We start from the raw sequence: 23,548 nt of genomic DNA on the forward strand, positions 1-23,548 counted from the left end.
GATATTTTTCATAAGTTAGGAGAGGATGGAACCAAATTAATGTTAAATACATACATGTTTTGATCTTTTAATGTTTTTAGCTCAGAAAACCACTTTTATAATTAGATATATAGTTTTTGGCTCATTCCTTTGTTTTGGCTCTTGCACCTTGCCTTTTATTTACAAAGCTGGATTAAAGCAAGGTTGCTATATTCATAGGAAGCTACCCATAAAGTTTAGAATTGCTGTGCCTGGGTAAAATGTTAATGAATGATCATTTCGTTGAGATTAAGATGAACATTCTTGGGCAATTTGTAAATGAGGGATTTCTGATCACATGTACAACAAATGTCTTGTCATTTTGGAAGTATAGTGTAGAAAAAATCTTTGTCCTCATGACAACTTTCTGGCTTATTCAATTACAATTTTCAATCCTTTATCAAAAGCAAAATGCATCTTATCGTGAACTTTTTTCATGACTGCTCAGAGGAGTAGCAAATGACAGTGGTAATAGTCTTACTTTATATAGATCTTATCATCCACATTGATCAAAGAACTCTTTGCAAACAATACCAGGTTAATATATTAACTCAGTTTCTCTAGTATGTGTGTAATAGGCATAAATGAAAAATGATAAAATAAAGGATTGTCCATAAACACAGCAATTTCAGCCCTCTTCTTCATCAGTGCAGTAGAGATGCTACAGAAATGTGGTGGCAGCTGTTTGGCAGTGTTTTGGAACACACACAGCAGTTTAGAACAGGCAGTGAAGACTAATGTATGTTAATGAAACTAGAGGGAAAATGTATATGTATCTGTTTTATCATTTCCTGTAAGAAGCATTCTGAACAGTTAGCATTGTGGTGCCATCTACTGGGAAGCCAGAAAGCAAAAGAATCCAGTTCTTGTTCCTCCTGATCAGAAGTATGTAATCATTGCCTCTGACTGCCTGGGCAGATGTTTTCAGAGAGCTATGTACAATGACACCAAGATCTTTCTTGAGTGGTAACGAACGGCCAAGTTAGATTCCATCATATTGTATGTATAGTTGGGATTATGTTTTCCAATATGCATTATTTTGTATTTATCGCATTTAAATTTCATCTGCCATTTTGTTGCCCAGTCTCACCCAGTTTTGTGAGATCCCTTTATAACTCTTCACCATCTTCATTGCACTTAACTATATTCAGTTATTTTGTATCATCTGCAAACTTTGTCACTTCACTGTTTATCCCTTTCTCCCTAATTTTAGGGCATAAAAGGCAGTTTACATCATGTAAAATCATAACATTTGGCTTAGTTTATAGTGGGATCAACTTTCCATAGTGTTATAGCAGAACTTGGACACAGCTGGTTGCAACACCCTAATCCTGTGCCACCCAGCCCTGACAAAAATTAGAGCAGAGCTCTATCTACTCTAGCTTACATCTCTACTTGAGGGCTACATCTACATTGCGCTCTCTTGTGCAAGAACATATGTAAATGAGGCACCTCATTTGCATACTTAATGAGCCACCATTTTGCACAAGGGGCTTTTGCACAAGAAGGAGCCATCTACACAGCTTCTTCTTGCACAAAAACCCCCTCTTGTGCAAGAGCAGTTCTGCTGCTTATTTTCAGGCAGAATGGCTCTTGCACAAGAGGGAGCAGTGTAGACTTCTTGAGCAAAAGCCCCTTGCGCAAAAATGGCAGCTCATTAAGTATGCAAATGAGGTGTGGCAATATTCATCACCACGCCTCATTTGCATATGGTCTTGTGCAAGACAGCGCAATGTAGATGTAGCCTAAGGTTTGTAAGAGGTCAGAACCTGCCCCCGTTGCACTGCTTAAATGTTGCAAAATGGATGAAGCAGGCTGGAGAATCTGGTCCAGGTGTCTTTCATAGTCAAGTTATCCTAAAATGTTACACAATTTGATGTACAGGCAGTCCCCGACTTACGCGGATCCGCCTTACGTCGGATCCGCACTTACGAACAGGGCTTTCTCGCCCCGGAGCTCGCAGGCAGCGATCTGCCACCTCGACCTCCGGGGTGAGAAAAGCTGCTCCCGGTGCCCCTGGTCTGCTGGGGACCGTCTCCAGCAGACCAGCGACACCGGGAGCAAAGCCGCAGCGGCGGTGATCCTGCGCCAGAGCAAAGCCTCAGAGGCGCGGCACCCCGCCGCTGCGGCTTTGCTTCCTGTGTCCCTGGTCTGCTGCGGGGGGGGGGCGCAGCTAGTGTGGCCCCCCCCCCCCAGCAGACCAGGCTTTTGTTGTGGACCCTGGGGCACTACTGGACCAACCTGGCAGCACCCCAGCTGCTCTGCCCCAGGCATCCTGATTCTGCTGCTGCTGGTCAGTTTCAGCAGCAGCTGAATCAGGACACCTGGGGCAGAGCAGCTGGGGTGCTGCGGGGTTGGTCCAGTAGCGCTGAGGAGCGGCGCTACTGGAGCAACCCAGCAGCACCCCAGCTGCTCTGCTCCAGGCGTCCCCAAGTCAGCCGCTGCTGAAACTGACCAGCGCTGACTACAGGAAGCCCGAGGCTCAGTTGCTCTGCCCCGGGCTTCCTGGAATCAGCCGCTGATCAGTTTCAGCAGCAGCTGACTTGGGGACTTGGGGTTCTTAAGTTGATTCTGTATGTAAGTCAGAACTGGCAGTCAGTTTCAGCAGCGGCTGAATCTGGACGCCAGTTCCGACTTACATACAGATTCAACTTAAGAACAAACCTACAGTCCCTATCTTGTACGTAACCCGGGGACTGCCTGTATAGGCCTTTCTTTGACAGTTGTGCATTAAATATTGTAAGAGTACTACACATTCTCTCTCTCTCTTCTATAAGCTGTTTGGATAGAATACGAAGTAAGAACAAACAAAGCTGGGAAACCCCCAAAATTTTACAAGTCCCTTGTTAATTATTTCTGCACCTTTACTATCTCTCAGCCATAGAAGAGATACATTTTTTTAATATATCTATGTGATGTTTTCTAATTTGTACATTATTCATGCTTAAGTTAAATAAACATTTGATTTTAAACATTCATGTCCTGCTACATATTTGAAGAAAACAAATGTAATAACATCTCTTGAGAGCTGGATTTGGTTTTTGTTTTATGTTGTGAGAAACAGAGAGTGGGTTAAATAACATTTTTTCATTGAATTTAATACTAATGAAAAGTGCATAACTGACCATTATGGAACCTGAAATTCTCTGTTTATCTGCAATGATGTGTTCATAGTGTTCAACTTCCTCCCTCTTTTCTCTCCATGTGCACTTTAACTTTAAGGAACTACCTCAAGAATAGCGAAATTCATCCATATCTGCAAAGGAACAGCACAAAATCTATGCACAACTTTAAGTGATGGATAGGCCTAAGTGGTGATAGTCCTTCTGAGGTGATTCCTTATGATTCACCCACAGTGAGACAGTATTAAAATCTATGGGTCTATTCAATCCTAGGTCTCTCTAGTGAGACTGCAAGCAAGCTGTCATTTCTGATATTTGTGTATGTGTGAAAGGGAGCGATATGGATACTTGCCCTTTAAGAACTAGACTCAGACTACCAAACAGCCAGCAATTGGTAATGACTGAGATACTGTTAGCTGGGCCAGAGTCAAAGCAGCAACCTAGAATCAAATGTTTTTATTAGATTATTAATTGCCTGAGCCATAGATTTCCCACCAAATTTAGTAATTTTTCATTGTTTTTAAAGCAGTCATGGATCACAATAGGTTCTTACTTCAAACCATGAATAGAGTTCCCAGGTGTCCGGAATTCACCCGGACAGTCCAGTATTTTCGGCTCCTGTCTGGTTAAAAAAAAAAAAAAAAAAATCAGAAAAATACCAGACACCTAAAATGCCTGGTATTTTCTGAATTTTTCCCCGGCTAGGAGGCGAAAATGCCGGGCACCTGGCAACCCTACAAACACTGAGCGCTTGGCCTCCCCCCCCCCCCCAACACCTCCATCCCCCCCGATCCCAGCCCCCCATGCTTACCTGGTTCCCCAAGCACTAAATGGTTGCCAGCCAAAAGACCTAGGGGAAGCAATGCTTTCCCCTGGGTCTTAGTGCTCAACCGCTCCCCTGTTGCTATCTCTGCACTAACTCTTAAAGTGGACTTGCTGTTTATTTTAATTTTTTTTTGGCGTACTTGGAGTCCTTTCGCCTCCCCACCCCCAACAGAATTTTCCCCCCCTTTTTTTTTGGCGGGGGTGGGGGGTCGGTATTTTGTTTCAACCATCTGGCAACCCTAACCATGAAATATGTTAAACTAAACTTATTTTTCTGCAATCAGTTCCAAATGAGCTTTCACTGTAGGAAAAGTCTAGAACTGTTCTTTGTTGAGCAAATTGACTTATCATGTATAAGGAAATCAAGTAAAAAATCTTTGGCAAGAACAGACTAAAAAGTTAACTGCAAATATATTGTCTGAATTTTTGTGACGTGGTTTTGATTATCAGATTTAAAGGAGTAACACTATGTTGAGACAATTTTGATGGCCAAAACTATTTATGGCAATTGCTTCTTCTACCACTGTGGTGGCACCTTTGCATGTTTTTAATTTTGTTCGTTTGGCATGATCTGTTCTATGTTAATGATCACCTTGTTATGCTAGCAGTGGAAAACTTATTTTATAAATAATTCCCAATGGTAAGATGAAAGTGTTAACAGAAATACTTTAGTGGAGGTCTAAATTAACTTAAACACTTGGCGAGATCACAGGAGAGGTAAGGCTTACAATATCTTATTACCAGCACCAATAAACCCTCATTCATTTTTTTCATTTAGTATGTTAATTACATTCTTATTCTCTCTCATGCATAGACACACAACAAGGCCTCCTATTTCAGTTTGGCATTGAATACCACAATTATATTTTAGGCTTATATTTTTAGTATTATAAAATCACACACAAACAAATCAAACTAAGCCAACCCTTCTTCCCTCCCTCATTCCCAAAATAGTCTTGTTAGACTCTATTATCACAATTTTAAAAAAAAGATGTTTAAAGTTAGACTCCTAATTCCATAAGTATCTCAAAAAGTGGCCTGACTTTCAAGTATTGAGCACCTAGCAGCTCTTATTCACTGATTTCCAGTCATGTTCCTGAATCACAATGTATCCTTACTCTCTAACACAAGTGTTAACAAACAGAAGTAGAAATGTTGTTGAAAGGCATTACAAATTGTGTAGTATACATGCATTCATATGTAGTTAAACTAGGCATACACAGCCTCAACAAATCATGCAGCAGTTGGAATATTTCTGAGAATGTGTCCTCTGAATTGATACTAAGTTTACTAAACATATTGTGTTGCTACTCTGAGAAACAGAGAAATCTGTCTGACAGCAAGTGTTTCTATTTGTGGTGCACATGCCTCTGTGCACATTAAATTTATTCCACACGCAGATGGAAAAATTAGAGGGAGTATTGTGTGTACCTAGAGTGAAGATCCAGATAGTACACAAACCTTAAAATACAAAAAGTTGCACCTGTATTTACATTTAAAAATATGTAACAATGATATGCACATTTTACAAAAATACCAAAACACCTAATTAATAAAGTTTATTTACAATTTCAGACTTTATGCCAGAATAATTGAGAAGGTCAAAGTACTAGCAAACTGAAACCTGTGATTACCTTACCAGTATTTATTGGTAGGGTGAAGCAGGGAAGAGGTAATACTTCAAATCAACAGCTAAGTGCTTTTGCCTGAGTGCTATATGTTTCTGTTTCCTCTTGGGAAGAGCACAGATAGCTCTAGGAATATTATGTTTAACAGGTTAATCGCTTAAACGGGATCCCAGGGCAGAGGGCCACTCCAGTCTGTCGAGGCAGATAAACATAGCGGTGGTGACCTGCCAGGGACTAATGCTGCAGGCTGCCGTTTTTTTATTGACTACTCCTGGGTTAATTGATGACATCCCTAAGTTCCTCCCAGTTGTCATCTTTTTCCAGTCAGAGGATTACATTCCGTAGGCACTCATGACTAACTGTGACTTTGTCCTGATATTTCCACATTTCATTTTAACACTGGTTCATCATCATCTAAGCTGTTCTTAAACTTATTGAACAACACCAGTTCTTCATCTGTATAAAGGAACTACTTGGGATAGAATGCAGTTCCATTAATTACAGTGGAAGAGTGGATCAATTGAATGAATTAAAATTAGTTCGTCCTTCAAAGATTGGATGAGGACTAGTAGTCATATTCTGGAAGAGAATTAGCATGACCATATATACCAAAGGAATACAATGGAATGGAATACAATATATACCATAAAATATACAGGCAGTCTCCGGGTTATGTACAAGATAGGGACTATAGCTTTGTTCTTAAGTTGAATTTGTATGTAAGTCGGAACTGGCCCCAGATTCAGCCGCTGCTGCTGAAACTGACCAGGGGCTGACTACAGGAAGCTGGAGGCAGAATTGCTCTGCCCCCAGCTTCCTGGAATCAGCCACTGATCAGTTTCAACAGCGGCTGAATCTCAAGCCTGGGACAGAACAGCTGGGCTGCCAGGTAGGTCCCTGCAGGACCCGGCAGCACCCCAGCTGCTCTACCCCAGGGTCCACAACAAAAGCCAGGTCTGCTGGGGGAGGAGGGGCGCACTAGCTGCGCCCCCCCCCGCTCCCAGCAGACCAGGGGCACCGGGAGCAAAGCGGCAGCGGCAGCGAGGTGCCGCGCCTCTGAGGCTTTGCTAGAGCAAAGCCTCAGAGGCGCGGGACCCCTCCGCCTCCCCGGCTTTGCTCCCGGTGTCCCTGGTCTGCTGGAGACGGTCCCCAGCAGACCAGGGGCACCCGGAGCAGCTTTTCTCGCCCCGGAGGTTGAGGTGGCGGGACCGCTGCGCTCTGGGCTGTCCCGCTGCCTGCGAGCTCCGGGGCGAGAGAGCCCCGTTCGTAAGTGCGGATCCAACATAAGTCGGATCCGTGTAACTCGGGGACTGCCTGTATGCCATATAATACAATATATACCAAAGGAATACAATGGAATGGAAATCCATCAACCATATGAAAACACTTTTTTCATTGTATTCTTTTGGTATATATGGTCATGCCAGTTCTCTTCCAGAATATGATCTGAGGAAGTGGGTCTGGTCCACGAAAACTCATCACCTATTAAACCATCTTGTTAGTCTTTAAAGTGCTACATAGTCTGATCTTGCAAAAACAAAAGGAAAAACTAACATGGCTACCTCTCTATTACTGTGTCAGTCGGGCGTGTGATTCCTGACCATTAAAGCTGTGCCACCCAGGACCACTAGGATACATGCTGCTACACTGGAAAGCTGTGCTTTTACCAGTATAGTGTGTTTTATTTCAGTGCGGGGAGGGGAGAAGCTATACTGGCACAGCTGGGCTTTCATTGGCATAAGCTGGATCCACCTAAGAGTGCTTTGCTGGCATAGTATTCCAATATCCTTAAAACAGTAAAGCATTCCTGCTATAGATGTGGCCTTAGAGTCGCTTAAACCTAAGGGGCTGCTTTCAGCTTGCTGGCTGAATGTGGCCCCAAAGGAGCCTGCCCTGCCAGAGTTTATTGTGCTCTACCCATGGCCTGGACCCTCCTATCCATACCATATGTCAAGGGCTGCAGGTGTCATCAGAGCTGTTTGATGGAAACCTTGCTGGGGATGCCTTCCCACTTGGGAATGTCTCTCTTCCATTCCCTTAACTTCACCTGGAGAGCACAAAGGACATAGATAGAGCTGCGGGACAGAAACTGGTCACTGATGTTATAAACCAGCTTTCAAGTAGCAATTGGTTTCCTTTATCTGTTTTGGGTCCATGTGTGACTGACATAATGACCAGTGTCCTTTTTAATGAAATAAAAATGAAATAGTTACTTTTATTAAAAGGCATTTCATGGCTTGTGTTTGGCAAGAAGAGTTTCTCACTCAGGCTTTGTCTACGCTATGGCTTTTGCCAGAAGAGGCAATGGAAATGAAGTGCTGATTAGCATTTTGTTGCGCTTCATTTGCATAATCTATTCCGAGCTGTTTTTGTGCAAAAACAAGCAGTGTGGACGTTTCCTTTTGCACAAGATCCTTATGCCTCCCTTGGGTATAGGGATCTTGCGCCAAAATGGTCACGGCCACACTGCTTGTTTTTGCGCAAAAACGGCTCGGAATAGATTATGCAAATGAAGTGTGACAAAATGCTAATTGGGGCTTCATTTGCATTGTCTCTTCCGGCAAAAGCCATAGAGTAGACATAGCCTCACAGAAAAAAGGAGCAGCTTTAAGTGGAATAGCAAAATAGCCAGGTTCTTAGGCATGCATTTAATTTTAATTGTAATTTGTCTCTTAAACTGTGTTAATTTTGCCACTGTTTCTCTATTTCAGTAACCAGGCCATATTAACTTGCATCCTTATTCTGTTCTAAATTTAGAACACATAGGTGAATAAAAATGTTGTTCATTTTCAGAATCTTTGAGGTTCTCCAAGCTTCTCTTTAATACATAGTTATAGTAGCCAGTTGCACATGGAAAGTATTGATTTTCTGCTGACTACAAAGGTACAGTTTTCTTTGTGAACAGTAATAAAGACAAATGGTAAATGTCCTAAGTTCATCCCCTCCAGAATTTCTGGTCTCTGCAAAATCCTTTTCAAACCAACACTGGTATGTGGAGGGTAATATTTTTAATACTTCAGACATCTATCTGCTGCTGCTGTGAGAATTGTAAGATTTTTTTTCTTCCATGTTCTACGAGGGAGTTTCAAGTAGTAAAGTAATAAATATATTTTTGTTTGGCTGGTGATTTGACTCAAGAAAGTATTTCAGGTAATTATTTACTGCACAGGAACTAAGTTGTGCACAGGAACTAAGTTGTGAACTTTGTAAAATGAGATTTGTAGACCAAGACTAGCAAAAAAGAGCCTCCAACAAGTTTTGAGCATATTGTTTTTAAATATTGTTTTACTTTGATTTTTTTTTAAACTTAATGTCAAGGAAAGGCCTCTCTTAGAAAGTTATGAACAGGTACAGCTACAAACCAGAAATTCAGGTAATAAAATAGAAACCAGATGAGATATGTAATATGGGGAAAGATATTTCTCTAGAGGACTAAAATGATGTAATCTCCTTTGATTGTATTAAATGTTATAAAAGAAATCTGCATATTGAATAGATTTTACATAACTGGTCATTTAAAAAAGGGAAATTCCTAATTTATAAATGGATTCGAAATCATAGAGTGCAGTAAACTTAGCACATTTTCAAACATTTCCATGCCAACATTCTGAGGGTTCTAAGACAAAAGTTAGTCATTCTCTCTCCCTCCTCCCCCCCGCCCCCTTCTCAGTATGTCTCTTTCTTCCATCCATCCATCCAGGCTGAAGTAGTGACTCTGAAGAATAGGTCAGGGCTAAGGACCACCTTTGGTTTTTACCTCCTCCTTGTTCTGTAATTTGGGTATTATTCTTCTCTCATCTTACAAATGTTCATATTTTCATTCTCTCTTCCTATATCCACATCTGGAAGACCTGGAAAAGAGCTTCATGTAAGCAGGTTCTCTGTTTATATTGCATGGCTGTAAAATTGTGCTGAAGCATTCCAGACTCTCTTCCCTGGTCCACTAGATCAATGGAATTTTTCATTTTGCATATTTTGTAATACGTACACACACAAAATATTAGATGAAAGTTTGTCTTCAGCCATACTAAACCGAGGTGTGACTTCAAGTTATATAATGAAAGTAGAGTTAGCCCTGTTCGGCACTTAGAGAAGAGCTACAAATCAAACTTAGGATGCCGCAAAAAGTGCTATTAGTGAATCAGTAGTTGATACTTTCCTTTGTGATTACTGAATCAATGCACCAACATGGTCTGAGGGAACATTGTGTTGCTGAAGCTGTAATTTTTGGGATAAGATGTTAAACTGAAAACCTGATCTTTCATAAACTAAAAAGAGAGGTTTGAATCATATTGTGTTTAAGTATTTACATGAGACTTAGGATATCTGGATTCAATCCTCAGTTTTGCTATAGTTTCACTATGTGAACCTCACTAATTCAGTCTCCCTGTGTATGGTTCAATAAAATGAGAATGGAAAATATTATTTTGTTTCACAGGACATTTGTGAGACACTGAGTTACTATGAGGACATAATAACCACGTATCTACCTACCTATCCAAATCCCATGGCACTTCTTACAAAAAGTAAAATTGGCTAAATTCCAGCTTTGATGTATTGTATTCATCTACCTAAAATTCCTCCTTTAATTTGTTAGAGAATTATTCCTCATTCCTCCTTCTAAAATGTATTATTGCTATTGGAAAACACAATATTGTTGTTTGTACTCTCCCAACAGGATTTTAATATTGAGCTTTTACATGCTGAACTAATTAGTTCTAACTATATTTGTATTGAATAAAAAATTGTCTTGTATAACTTGCAGTATTCTATAAACTAAAGCTAAATTATTGTTTGACAATTATGTATGTAAAACCAATCAGTAAACCATTTGTAGACATGGATATCTAGTTTTTAATCTTTGTTCTCAAACTCTGTTTCCTGCCTTTTTATTTTGTTTGTATTTTATCATTCTTGGTACATATTCTTTATTCCGCTGTACTCAATGATTTTTTACTATTCTCAGTATAATTCAAATTTTTTAAAAGAGTTAATTTGGAGGATACATGATAGGCTACCAGGAGAAATGTTCACATCTGGCATTATCAAAGGTTTTGTGATCTGTGGGAGGTCTAATTCTTCCATGGATGGATCAACAAAGAAGATCATAGTATTTATCCCTCTGCCTTTATGAAAATTTATTTCTTGAACATAGAAAAAAAATCCACTACCTTATTTTAATCTTCTGCTTTTCATTTCAAGTGGTATTATTAATTCTTATGCTTTAGTTTGTGCCTACTACTTTAAAGCATAGTGCATTCTGCACATTTCAACCAGTGAAGTGGCTTTATTTAACAAAATACTAATCTTCTTCATGGCTGACATTTTTGCATGTTTTGAGAACTGATGAGTGATCATTTCAATACTGCAACCATAAATGAGTCTGTCCTGCCCATTATGGAATGCTTGTATTGTTTGGTATGTTCATTAGTAGCCTCTTGCACTCCTCAGAGTCAACTCCTGATGTTTTGTTTCCATTAGTAGTAATAATTTGACTATCTATATAACTATAAAATATCTGAATGATAGTCATTTCTGAACAATGTTGTTTACAATGCAAGAGGCTTATAATACTGCGCCATTAAATGACTTTCATTAGGACTCTACTTTCACATTACTCTGAATTATGAACACAATATCAGAAATATATAGTACAATGATAATTGAAATCAGTGATATTTGTCAATTGCCTATAAACATTAAAAGGTTCAGTGAAAACAATGTACATTCTTTTAAGTTACCTATAAAGAGAGTTGTATTCTTCTTGATGCATGCATATAACATCAACTATTGTCCTTTTACTTAGCATTTATTAGTTCTATTCATGTTCAAAGCATTTTACACATATTTAGTCATTGACCTACTCTGTGCTTGATTTTCAGGTTCTAATTTTCATAGGTATCGGAGTGAAGTTGCTATGTGTACCAATGATCTCAGTTTTAGAAATGATACAGATGAGTGATGGAATAAAATAACAGCAAAAACATTTCAACAATCTTGTTCCTGTACATCTATGTCTGTAATTATTAAAGTTAATAGTTCAGTTAATTAGTATATTAGAACATATGCCGTCTTGGGGTAAGAGAGTAAAGAAAAGATAGATTGATTGAATTTATGCAACTGGATATGTTATCAATCCCAAAAAGAAGTGATCAACATCAGTGCTAGGGGTGTGCTACCAGTGGGTAATTATGAGTCACTGATGTGGCTGTGAAAAAAGCTATTGCAATCCTAGGATACCTCAGGCAAGGTTTATCCAATAAAGACAGGAAAGTGTGTTAGTACCATTACTAGAAGACCTCAGGGCAGGAGTGGTGCTGCACACCCTGGCTGCCAACTTCTCTCTGGAGTGTATGGGGGGAACATACCCCAGCTAATGGCCTCATTGTGGGCCCTGCCCGGGAGTAGGAGGGGGGCCATGCAAGCCTCCCACTGATGCTCCCCAAATCCGGTCCAGGGACAGAGGGGCCACACAGGCTTCCTGCTGGCACTTTCTAGGCCCAGCCCAGAGTCGGTGGGGGGCCGTGCAGCAGATGGCAGCTGCTCCCCGGGGCAGGCCAGGCTGTTGGGTGCTGCCAGCTAGTGGCTTCTCACTGAGGCACTTGTTGCCCCCCGTGATCATTCCACAGTGTAACTGTTCCTCCTATCAGACCATTCCCTTTCCATTTGACGAGAAACTATCAAATTCCATGCACATCCCACTGTCCTAGCACAACCAAACTCTGCCCTTGTTTTAAGTTTCAGTAAAAGGAAACTTCAACCAAATTTGGTTGTCCTAGTTCTCATTGTTTAGGAGGAGTTCTTGAACAAATGGACTCATGGACAAACACAGGCGCACATTTCTAAAATATATAAATAGATATGAGGCATTGGTGAAATATCATCTGTAATACTGTGTGCCATTCTGATCTCCCATATTCAAGAAAGATGAATTCAAATTGGGACAGATGCAGAGAAAGGCTGCTAGATATGATCAGAGGAATGGAAAACCTATATTATGAAAAAGTACTCAATCAGCTCGACATGTTGAGCCTAGCCAAACAGGGGCTGATGCTTGCTGTCTCTAAATACATCAGAGAAATAAATACCAAGGAGGGAGAAGAGATATTTAAGTTAAATGCTGGTGTTGATATTAGAAAAAATGGATATAAATTGGTCATCAAAATATCTATGATGAAAGTAATCAGAGGTTACTAACGATCAAAGTTCTGTGGGGAACAGTCTTCTGTGGGGATCAGTGGAATCAAAAAACCTAATTCGCTTTCAGACTGAACTTGAGAAGTTTATGAAGGGAATGATAGGATGAGACTTCCTCCAATGATATACCGTTGGTCTGTGACTGCTAATAACAAATATCCCCAACAGCCCTTCATGGAGCAATAGTTGGGGAGAGCTCTGAATGACTAAAGAGAATTCTTTTTCAGGTTCTTTCTAGCTTTTGGGTCTTAACAAAAAGCTTAGGGTCCAGCTAACCTCCATATTTGGGGTTGTAAAAGAATTTTCCCACAGGTCAGATTGGCAGAGACCCTGTGGGATTTTCACTTTCCCCTGGAGCATGGGGCACAAATCAGTTGCAAATTTACACTAAACTAAATGATGGATTCTCTGTAACTTGAAAATCTTTACAATTTAAATCATGCAGTAACTCAGCCAGGAGTCTATTAAAGGAATGGGTGGACAAGGTTCTGTGGCCTACAATGTGTAGAAGGTCAGACTATTTGGTCATAATGGTCCCTTCTGGCCTTAAATTCTGTGAGTTAATTAGGAATATGAACAAACTTATAGTTTAATTATTTTCTAGTCCCTAGTATCACGGATCCTGCCAAGGAACAACAGGGCTATGTCTACACTGGCGGCTTCTTGCGCAAGACCATCTTGCGCAAGGGTTCTTGTGCAAGAAGTCTTGTGCAAGAAAACGTCCACACTGCCATGTGCTAGATGTGCTTTTGCACAAGAGCATCCATGGCAGTGTGGACGCTCTCTTGCGCAAAAAAGCTCTGATGGCCATTTTAGCCATAGGGCTTTCTTGCACAAGAAATCCCTGCTGAGCGTCCACATTGCCCTCTTGTGCAAGAGCTCCTGTGCAAGAGGGCTTTCCCCTGTTAAAAAAGAGGGTAGCTCTTGCGCAAGAAGCCCTCTCTTACCACACCGTACTGTAAATCTTCTTGCGCAAGAGCGGATGGGCAGTGTGGACACTCTGCGGATTCTTGCGCAAGAACAGCTATTCTTGTGCAAGAACCCACCAGTGTAGACATAGCCCAGGAGGAGACGTATTTAAATCCCATGTTGCCAACCCTAACTATTCTGAAATTAAAAAACAGCAAATAGTCTAGTAGCACCTTAAAGGCTAACAAAACATGTAGATGGTATCATGAGATTTTGTGCGCAAAATCCACTTCTTCAGATGACCGGAGTATAAGAAGTCTAGATTCAAGAATAAATAAGGAAAGGGGAGGGAAAGAAAAAAAAGGGAGAGGGGAGGAAGAAAAAGAGACAGTGAGTAGATAGTTCAAATAGCTACAATAGGCTGTTAAAAAGCATTAGAACCTCGATTGTTTGGTAGGTTGCTTGGTTAAGTCATTAAAAGGTGGAAGATAGTGTGTGAACCACCCTGTATCCTGGTTCAGACCATTTTCATAAGAATTAAACTTGTGAATGAAGTTAAGTTCCAGTCCTTCTCTGTGTATTTGGCTTGTGGAATTGGTCTGAAACAAAATGGTGACTTGAAGATCCCTTAATGAGTGTCCAGGAAGATTAAAGTGTCCTTCAACAGATTTTTGTGTGTTGCCTTTTCGGATATCTGATTTGTGTCCATTAATTCTTTCCCATAGAGACTAGTTTGGCCAATATACATTGCAGTGGGGCATTGCTAGCATTTGATGGCATAGATCACATTAGTGGATGTGCAGTTAAATGAGCCTCTGATTTGATGGCTGATGTCATTGGGTCCAGTGATGAAATTGCTGGTATAGATGTGTGGGCAGAGTTGGCACCGAGGCTGATTGCAGGGGTGGGTTCCTGGATAATTATGATGGAAGTGGCTACTGGAAAGAATTTGTTTGAGGCTAGGGGATTGTCTGTAAGCAAGAATTGGCCTTTCTCCCAAGGCCTTTGAGAGTGAGGGGTCATTTTCCAGGATAGGTTGTAGATTGTTGATAAAGCATTGGAAGGGTTTAAGTTGTGGACTATAAGTAGAATTCTGTTGTTTTCTCTTCTGGTCCTGTCTTGAAGTAGTTCATGTCTGGGTACTTTTTGGCTCTGTCAATCTGTTTTTTCACTTCTCTGGGTGGGTATTTCAGTTTTAAGATTGCTCTATGTAGATCCTGTAAGTCAGTGGTCTCCAATCTTTTTACACCCAAAATCACTTTTTAAATCTCAGAACAGGTGAAGATCTACCGCCCCGCCCCTTCCTGGAAGCCCCGCCCTCTATTCTCCTCCTGTCCATCACTTGCTATCCCCAGCCCTTACTTACACACTCTGATAAAAAATTTATTTTTAAATTATGCGATATATAAAATTAAAATCACGTGTGTATAGTTATGAAATAAATGGTCTGTTTTTTATTTATGCTATTTAAATCTAAAATGAAGCATTTATAATTATACATTTTGTGGGGACAGAGTTCTGCGGCTAGGGGCAGGGGAGAGGGAACAGGGTGCTGGGAGGGCAGAGGACAGGGTTCTGCAGCTGGGGACAGGGTGCCAGTGGGGACAGAGTTTGGGGAGTGGGGATGGGAATGGGGACAGAGTTCTGTAGCTGGGGAGTTCTGTAGCACCTCCCTCCCCCGCCGCGGTGCAGGGAAACCCCACGCGTATCTGCCCCGGGGCCAACCCTCCCCCCTCCTGCAGCGGGGCCAAACCCCCACGGGCACCCGTCCTGGGGCCAAACCCCTCTCCCACGGCATGGCCTGGCCAAGCCAGCCCCCTCCTCTCTCACAGTGCGGCCAAACCCCGCAGGTGCCTGCCCTGGGACCAAACCCCCCTCCCACCATGTGGACAACCCCCCACGGGAACCTCCCCAGGCCAAACCCCGTGGCCGACCCCCGCTCCTGCAGCGCAGGGAAATCCCTGCGCTCAACTCATCCCTCCTAGGGAAGCCGCTAAACTCCTCTTCTGGAGCCGACGTCCCCTCCCCCAGCACATGACAGAGCTGTGGGAGGGGAGCAATCTGTGCACTTCCGGAGCCCCCGGAAGTGACGCGGGCTTCACCCAGGACTTCCGTCCACCCCGCGGGATGGCAGCACTACACTAGAGGTAGGTAGTGGGGTTTCTCGGGTGTGGGGGGAAAATGGGAGGTGAGGGTGCCGGAACGCCTCGCGATCGACAGGTTGGTGACCATGGCTGTAGGTGTTTGTCTCTGTCTGTGGGATTGGAGCAAATATGGTTGTATCTCAGGGCTTAGCTGTATACAGTAGATTGGGAAATGTCTGACATGAAAGCTAGAGGTATGAAGGTAAGTGTAGCAGTTTGTTTATCTTGGGTAGCAGATAGAAAACTCCTGGTCGGAGATGAGGGGGGTGTTAGTATAAATTTGATCCTGAGCAGCATCAGGGAGCTTCATGAGCAGCTGTTTCAGGGTTTTCTTGGTATTCTTTAGTGGGATCACAAGAGAATTTGGTTTTGGTGAGTTGTCTGGTTGCCTCCTGTTCATAATCTGTTCTGTTCATGATGGCTACAACGCCCCTTTTGTCAGCCTCTTTGATTATGATGTTAGAATTATTTTTGAGGCTGTGTATAGTATTGCGTTCTTCATGACTGAGTTTATATGTTGTTTGCTAACAATATCAGCTCAAGCATGTTTATGGAAGCAGTCGATGTCGAAATCAAGACTCTCATTACGACCGTTAGTAGGGGTCCACATAGAAGCCTTCCTCTTGTGGGATTGGTGGGGGGAGAGGGGGAAAGCAGCAAGGTCAGTGTGTTGTACATGGGTGTGTTGGAAATATTCCTTTAAGCAGAGGTGGTGAAAATAGGCTTCCAGATCGCCACAGAACTGAATCATATTCTTGGGGTAGTGGGGCAGAAGGAGAGTCCTCAAGATAGGAATGAGTAAGACTCAAAATATTCATAAAAATTGGTTTTAAAATATTGATTTTTTTAAATGGCTTTTGTGTTATTTTTAGTTGAAAAATTCACTCTCTGAATGAACAAGTGTGCATATGCACATTCTCCCAACCCTCTACATATACCCCTCTTCCTTCTGCCTGCTCACTGGGTCTCTGTTTAACTTCTTCTAAAATCCTAAAATGGAGAAGTTGCTGTTCTGTTGTTATCTTTCATCCCTTTCCTATATCCCTGTTCTCTCCCTTCACAGGGCATTGGGTAAGTATGTGCTAGGTCAATCCATTGGCTATTGGCCAAAGGATATGGGACACAACCTGATGCTTTGAATGTCCCTAAAACATTCTGCCTGAATGACAGGAGAATGGATCAATTAATACATTGCCCTTTTCTGTTCACCCTCTGAAGTACTTGGCACCAACCACTATAGAAAGACAGAGTTCTAGGCTAGAAGGACCATTGATCTGACCCAGTATGGCCATTCCTATGGTTTTACATTACCAGTCTCTTGCCTGTTTTAGTAGCTTTGCCCTATATCATTCCCCTTCTCCCTTCCTTTTTCTGTCAGTTCCCTATGCCCACAGTAGCTTGTAAATATGTGAAAAATCAGCTATAAAATAAGTGAAAAATACACAATAGAGATCCAGCCTGCAGCTCAGAGGGAGTTGCTTCCAATGTTTTGTCTTTTTCTGTCTGCATTTTTGTTCATTTTTAATCTCAACAATCCTTCATCAGGTTAAATGAATCCTTAGAAAGAGGAAGTCAGTACTAGTCTGTAAGTGTGACTAACTTTCTGGGTAGCTGTGATTACATCATTCCACCTTCCTTTGTCCTCATAAAAAGGTGTCTTGGAGAATAGCATTACTTTCAAAGTAAGTTTTTTGCATGAACAGCTTTTCTCTGGTGAATGTAAATTGACTCGTGTTAAAATCTGTTTTACAACATGCTCTAGTCAGGGAATGTGTCTGCACTAGGATTTCTCCTCCTTATTCCCAAAGTTGCTACCAGTATAGTGTAGCTGTACTGCTGATAGCAACAATGGGGGCTGAGTTGTAGACAAGGCTTTAGGAAGTTGCTGGCATTTAAACCGATCTCATCAAGAGCAAGAAAACACAGTGATTAAAACATAATTTGTATGAGCTGGAAAACTAGAGGAGAAATGTAGTGTAGACAAGAGCTTGTGGGTGCAGTTTACAGCATGATGATTCATCCATTTCTTATTCGTCCAGGGAAATGATATTAACATCCTGCTAGCAATACCTGTTTTTAATTCTGGCTAGATATGCCTTGAACTTTTATGTAAATGTGGCCTGAATTTTCTTGCTTTGTTGTTTTGTCTATATTTGTGACCTGATTTTTTTTTTTTTTTTTTTTTGTATGGTGGTTTGGTTGAAAAGCATACCACTAACATGCTGTGAGTACTGAGATCTAAGGTGTCATTTGATGTAATTTAAAACATTGCAGCATTTTGTTACTCTTAACATACAGTCACAGACAATAGTATGATAACCTTGTCTGAAAACAAAGGCCATGTTTGTATACTTGGATCCATAATATGAATGTTACTATCTGCACAATAGTAATTTTTAATCTTAAGTATCTTAAGTGTTTCATGTGCTATTTCGAAATAAGAGCTTAACCCCCACAGTTGGCTAAGTATTTCTTTCTTATTACTTGTGACTGTACATTTGCATCTTTGTATGCATAGGAGAGCTCATCTGCCACTATTAATGCAGAATGTTGATTGTTCTCCATTTATACAGAGTTTGCCTTTCGTGTAGTAAATGCACCCATGGCCTTGGATTTAGCATTTGGCATACTATGTGAACTGCTTCAGCAGTGGAATCAAACTAGTGCTGGTGTCCGAGTTTTACTGGAGTGGCTGCTGGGAGAGGATGATATAAAAAAAGATTTGGAGACAACAACACTGGTAATTCTAGTAACTACTTAATTTCTGACATTGGAACATACTTAACTTTAGAGTGAAACATTCACAGTGACAATAGTCTGTTTAAAATAAATAGTCTAATCTTGAAATTCTCATATAAGTAGTCCCATTGATGTCAACACTAAAACTCTTTTTAAAACAAGTATAATGAGCTTCATGGGTTATTGTAACATATCAGTTGCCATCCAACTGATTTTCAGAGATGCTGATCACGTGTACACTGATTTAAGTTAATAACTGTTTATAGATAGATGCTCAGCATCCCTGAAGTCTCAGCCCTTACTCCTGCTACTCTCCTTTTGTTTCTTGCAAGTTTTTCCAGGGTTTTCAAAATTGTGTTATATTCTTGAATAAACAATCAAAGTGTTATGCACATTAATCATCCTCACTCATTTAAACCATTGACTTCAGTAGGACTATTTGCATAAACAAAAGTTTGCAGGATTGAGCCTATCGAACTTAATATTGCATGGTGTTAGGTGCTAACTTGCTTTTGAAAGGCCATGAAATATTAATATAATACAGGCAGTCCCCGGGTTACATGGATCCAACTTACATCGGATCCCTACTTACAAACGGGATGAGGCAACCCCGCACTAGCTGCTTCCCCCCCAGCAGACCAGGGAGACGCGAAGCTAGCGCCCCCCCCCCTCTCGCCCCCTCCAGCAGACCAGGGAGACGCGGAGCGGCTTTTCTCAGCAGACACCTCAGCTTGAGAATAAAGGACTGAGGGAAGTGAGGTGTGGGAGAATAAAACTGAACTCTGGAGAAATGTTTGGCTAGAGTTTCCCCTACAACATGTACCAGTGCCGACTTACATACAAATTCAACTTAAGAACAAACCTACAGTCCCTATCTTGTACGTAACCCGGGGACTGCCTGTACTGTAAAGTAAACTGGTAGTAGTGGCAACAGCTATATTTTTGAAACATTGGCTGATAACTGACATGATAAAAAATGACCATTCAAATGTCTTATTAAACTTTTTTTAAGTATTTGGTTTAGGTATGTCTTTTTGATGTTCTACTACTGTTTCTTTGACTGATGTAATTTTCCTTTTTTATTTAATCCACTTCAAAGTTCCATGATATCCCCAATTACCATGCTGATTAAAGAGGCCACTGTATAGTATAAGACAACATCACAGTGGAAGGCAAGCTAATTGGGCACTCCCTGGCATGGACATTTTATTTAGGCTTTTTTCACTTCACTATTTCAAAAATAAAAGTTTTCATTAAAAATGTGATTTCTGGAGATAAAATGTTATTAACATACTAGGAAACTTTGTTTTGTTTTGTGCTTTCCAAATCTTTGAATAAACTGAAGATTTGTATCTGAATTCTTACCCTCACAGAATAGAAAAGAAATAATATTTAGTAATAATGTATATCAGCAATATTTCCCCTTTAATGTTGTTTAATATTGGATTATTTGCACATTATCATCAAATCACTGATCACTGTTGTTTTTCTTTTCATTGAGATGGAAGATGACAACCTCTTTAATAAAGGAGAAGTGAATTTTTGGGGAGAGACACTGACTAAAGTCAGACAGCTTAGTAAACATCTGTTGTTGCTCATACCAGCCACTCGCTTAAGTTCGCCAGATCACGGAGAATTCCATCAGTTGGCAAGAAAAGCATCTGATCAAGCACAGCTTGTTGCACAGCTTCTTAAAGAACTACCTCCAACTCCAGAATTTTCCAAAACACTGGAATTCTCAAGATTAGCAATTCAGAATGAAAGAATATCCACTTGCCTTAAGATATTAACCTTGCTTGAATTTGATGATGCTTGCAAGAACAAAGAAAATCCTGAAAAATGAAACACGTCATTTTGTCCTGTGCTGATTGTACAAATTTTACTACATTGTGAAGAAAGAGTTAAATTTTCTCTTCAGTTGGGAAGAGATATATCTGTTTTCTGACTTTAGTAAACTTTTTTTATAGTACGTGCTAAAAACATATTTTTCATGAATACGCTGACTCTGTTAGATTTGCTGTGGGAAAATATTTTTAAATGCATTTATTAATTTCATTCATTCAGACCATAATAGTTTATTGCAGCTACTATTGGAAGCAAAGCAGCTAATCTTAATATTTTCCATTTATCCAAGTGCAGGCCACCTGCAGATCTGGTGTGTTGTATCCCACAAACTATTTCTCCTCTACTCTAATGCCATAATTCTTGATTCAGTTTTTCCTTTTTTGTCAGCATTTTTCATGCATTCAGAATATTAACCTAATAGTCTTTTAATTTTTTGAAAAACTGTTCCTGAAAAAAAAATGGTTTCCTTTCCTTGCCTATGCCAAGCTTGAATCGGATGGTTTAACTTCATTCCATTTTTAACCAGAGTTAAGTATAGGGCCTTTATTTTAAAAAATTATGCAGATACAAATAGCTGCAATATTGCTACCAATTGCCATATTGCTCCTTTTCCTGCAGAGTATATATGTATCAGAGTGCTAACATTTTTGTCTTCAAATCAGAGGCTGAGTTTGAAGCCTTTCCAGAATGAAGACTACTGTGTTCAAATAAAACATGCTTTTCATTTATAGAAAATGAAAGCATGTGAGGACATATTTGCTCACTTAAGCCTGCTCTACACTACGACGGAAGGTCAAAATAAGATATGCAACTCCAGCTACATTAATGACGTAGCTGGCGTCGATGTATCTTAAATTGCGTTTTTGTGCCATCCACACAACGGAAGGTTGACAGGAACAGACACTCCCATTAGCTTCCCTTATTCTTCATGAGGAGCAAGAGTGCCCTCTGAGTTTGATTTAAAGGGTCTTTATTAGACCCTCTAAATCAAACCCCCAAAGATCAACCACAGAAGCATCAATCTTCCATGGAGCAAAGACGTGGCCTTAGTGTATGCCTTACTCTGTAAGTAAGATATAGTAAAGATAGTAGAATCAGGCCTTTGCAAAATAGCACAAACCTGATAGCAACCTTCTGGTGACGATCAGAATAATTTTGACATTGCTATCTGTTTTAGGAGATTTTATATATAACAGTGTTTTGTCTCAAATCATCAAAGGAGATCTGGTGTTCTCTTATTTTAACTATTTGTATTGTTAACAAATGCATTTTAATACTTGCTTTGTGGATTTCTTTCTGAATTCTTGAATTTAGTTTCAAGGTTCAAATAAACAAGTTCAAATAAATAATTAAAAAGACTCATTGCATTATTTAATCAAGAGCTAACATCTGTATAGTGTGCATGTAGTAACCAAAACAAAGATAGAACTTGCTCTAGACTAATTTTTAAATTATCACTGTAAAATGGAGGGATTATGGTCAAATAGTGATTCTTTATTTGTGCTTTCACCCTTCACCTCTTTGAGTAAATGGACATCTTACTGAAAAGTAATGACTAATGTAACACAAGATTTAATAAAAAAAATTTTTATGAAACTCAGTATTTCAGATGCTTTGTTACATTTTAGTTATCCCAGTAGATGGCACTATAATACAACATTGTTAGACTAGTGAAACAGTGATAGTGTTCACAGGGATTTATAGCTTACTCTTCAATTTAAACCTGAAACCCAGTTCAATTAGTGTAAAATGAATTGCTTTACCATGTCTTAGTTGTATTGTTGTTTTTTTATATTGCTGTTATAACTATAATGGGCTGCTAAACTGGACTGAAAAATATTTTGAAAAAATGCTTTAGACTGTCACAATTAAAGCTAAATTAGAGCTAAGTGCAGAAGAGAGCAGTTTGACGTGGTTTATTTTCAAAATTGAATATTATTCAGTGACTTTTTATCAATGATTTTCTATATCCTGAATTTTAATGATTCAGCATTTTTCATGTAAATAACTTATAATAAAAAAGGAACATGAGAGTTCAGTGAGGTAAAACAAAACTTGATTTACAATGAAAGGACAGTTCACAGATATTTCATGTATTCATAAACAAATACAAACAGAATCCAATTATTCATAATAAATATTTATAATGAAAAAGCAATTTTCTGGTCATTAGATGAACAGCATAGATTTTGTCTTAACTATTTGTAAATATACTTGTTTCAACACTACAACAGTTAGCAACTGCCACTTTACACACCTTCACAATTTTTATTCCACATCTGGTAATTCTTTTGATGGTATAATACCAAGAAAAAATAATCCCTCTGAATTTCAAAACTCCTTCACTATTGCTTTTCTTGTGTTGGTAGGTTGAATGGTATGAAAATGAGTAAGAATTTTAACAGCACAGTAGTATATTCAGAAGATTTATAACAGAATGTAAGTAATCTTGTAAAATCTCAAAAACATAGTTAATCAGTGAACAAAATTACTTTAAATCTTAATCTTTCTTATCGATGTTTTTAAAAGTGTAACTTTAAGTAATATCTCTTAGTTTATAGAGAGCAAATAATTTTACATCATCTTGCATACATTTCACCACATATTGCTGGTGACTTGGGTTATTGTATAACTACTAAAAACCTTGGGTTACTGTATAACTACTATCAGAAACCTTTAAACCTTAAACAGCAGGTGCAGAATAGGATTAGCAAAGTCTAGTAGAGACAACTTATCTGTGACTGAAAGATCTGTGATGTATTTGATCTAAGCTAATGTATCAATGTAATTGTTGTTCAGGGACTGATTATACCCTACTTCTTTCTTGATTATCTTAATAAACTATGTATTTACTTAGATTGGTAACTAAAGCACAGGATCTGCCCCCAAGCTAGTGTTTTCAAATCTTATTATATGGTTTAGTTTTTGGATGGGTGGGGGGGGGGGGAAGAGGTAAGTTTGAACTAACTACATTAGCATGAAACCAAATGAACAGAGGCTGCAAAGGAGAAAAATTAAAGTTATTGAAAATAAGGCCAGTTTAAAATTGTTCCCTATTTCAGAAACTGAGTCTCTTTATTTGGTAAGTCCCTCAACCTGTAATGTTTTTCCAGGACTGCAG

At 39.8% G+C, this 23,548-nt stretch overlaps 1 protein-coding gene across 3 annotated transcripts in view; it reads left to right on the plus strand.

Annotated features, from left to right (window-relative positions):
* The window catches only part of THADA (THADA armadillo repeat containing), a 281,980-nt gene extending 260,197 nt beyond the window's left edge, over positions 1-21,783 (plus strand). For all 3 annotated transcript variants that reach the window (XM_075925431.2, XM_075925430.2, XM_089777509.1), the window contains 2 exons: positions 18,417-18,583; positions 20,084-21,783. In XM_075925431.2, coding sequence (XP_075781546.2) covers positions 18,417-18,583; positions 20,084-20,425 — 509 coding nt within the window. In that variant the 3' untranslated portion in view covers positions 20,426-21,783. The remainder of the gene's footprint in view (positions 1-18,416; positions 18,584-20,083) is intronic.
* Positions 21,784-23,548: the final 1,765 nt, after the last annotated feature.

This window comes from Pelodiscus sinensis, chromosome 3 (assembly GCF_052426305.1).
Source record: "Pelodiscus sinensis isolate ZL-2025 chromosome 3, ASM5242630v1, whole genome shotgun sequence".
Taxonomy (NCBI): Eukaryota; Metazoa; Chordata; order Testudines; family Trionychidae; genus Pelodiscus; species Pelodiscus sinensis.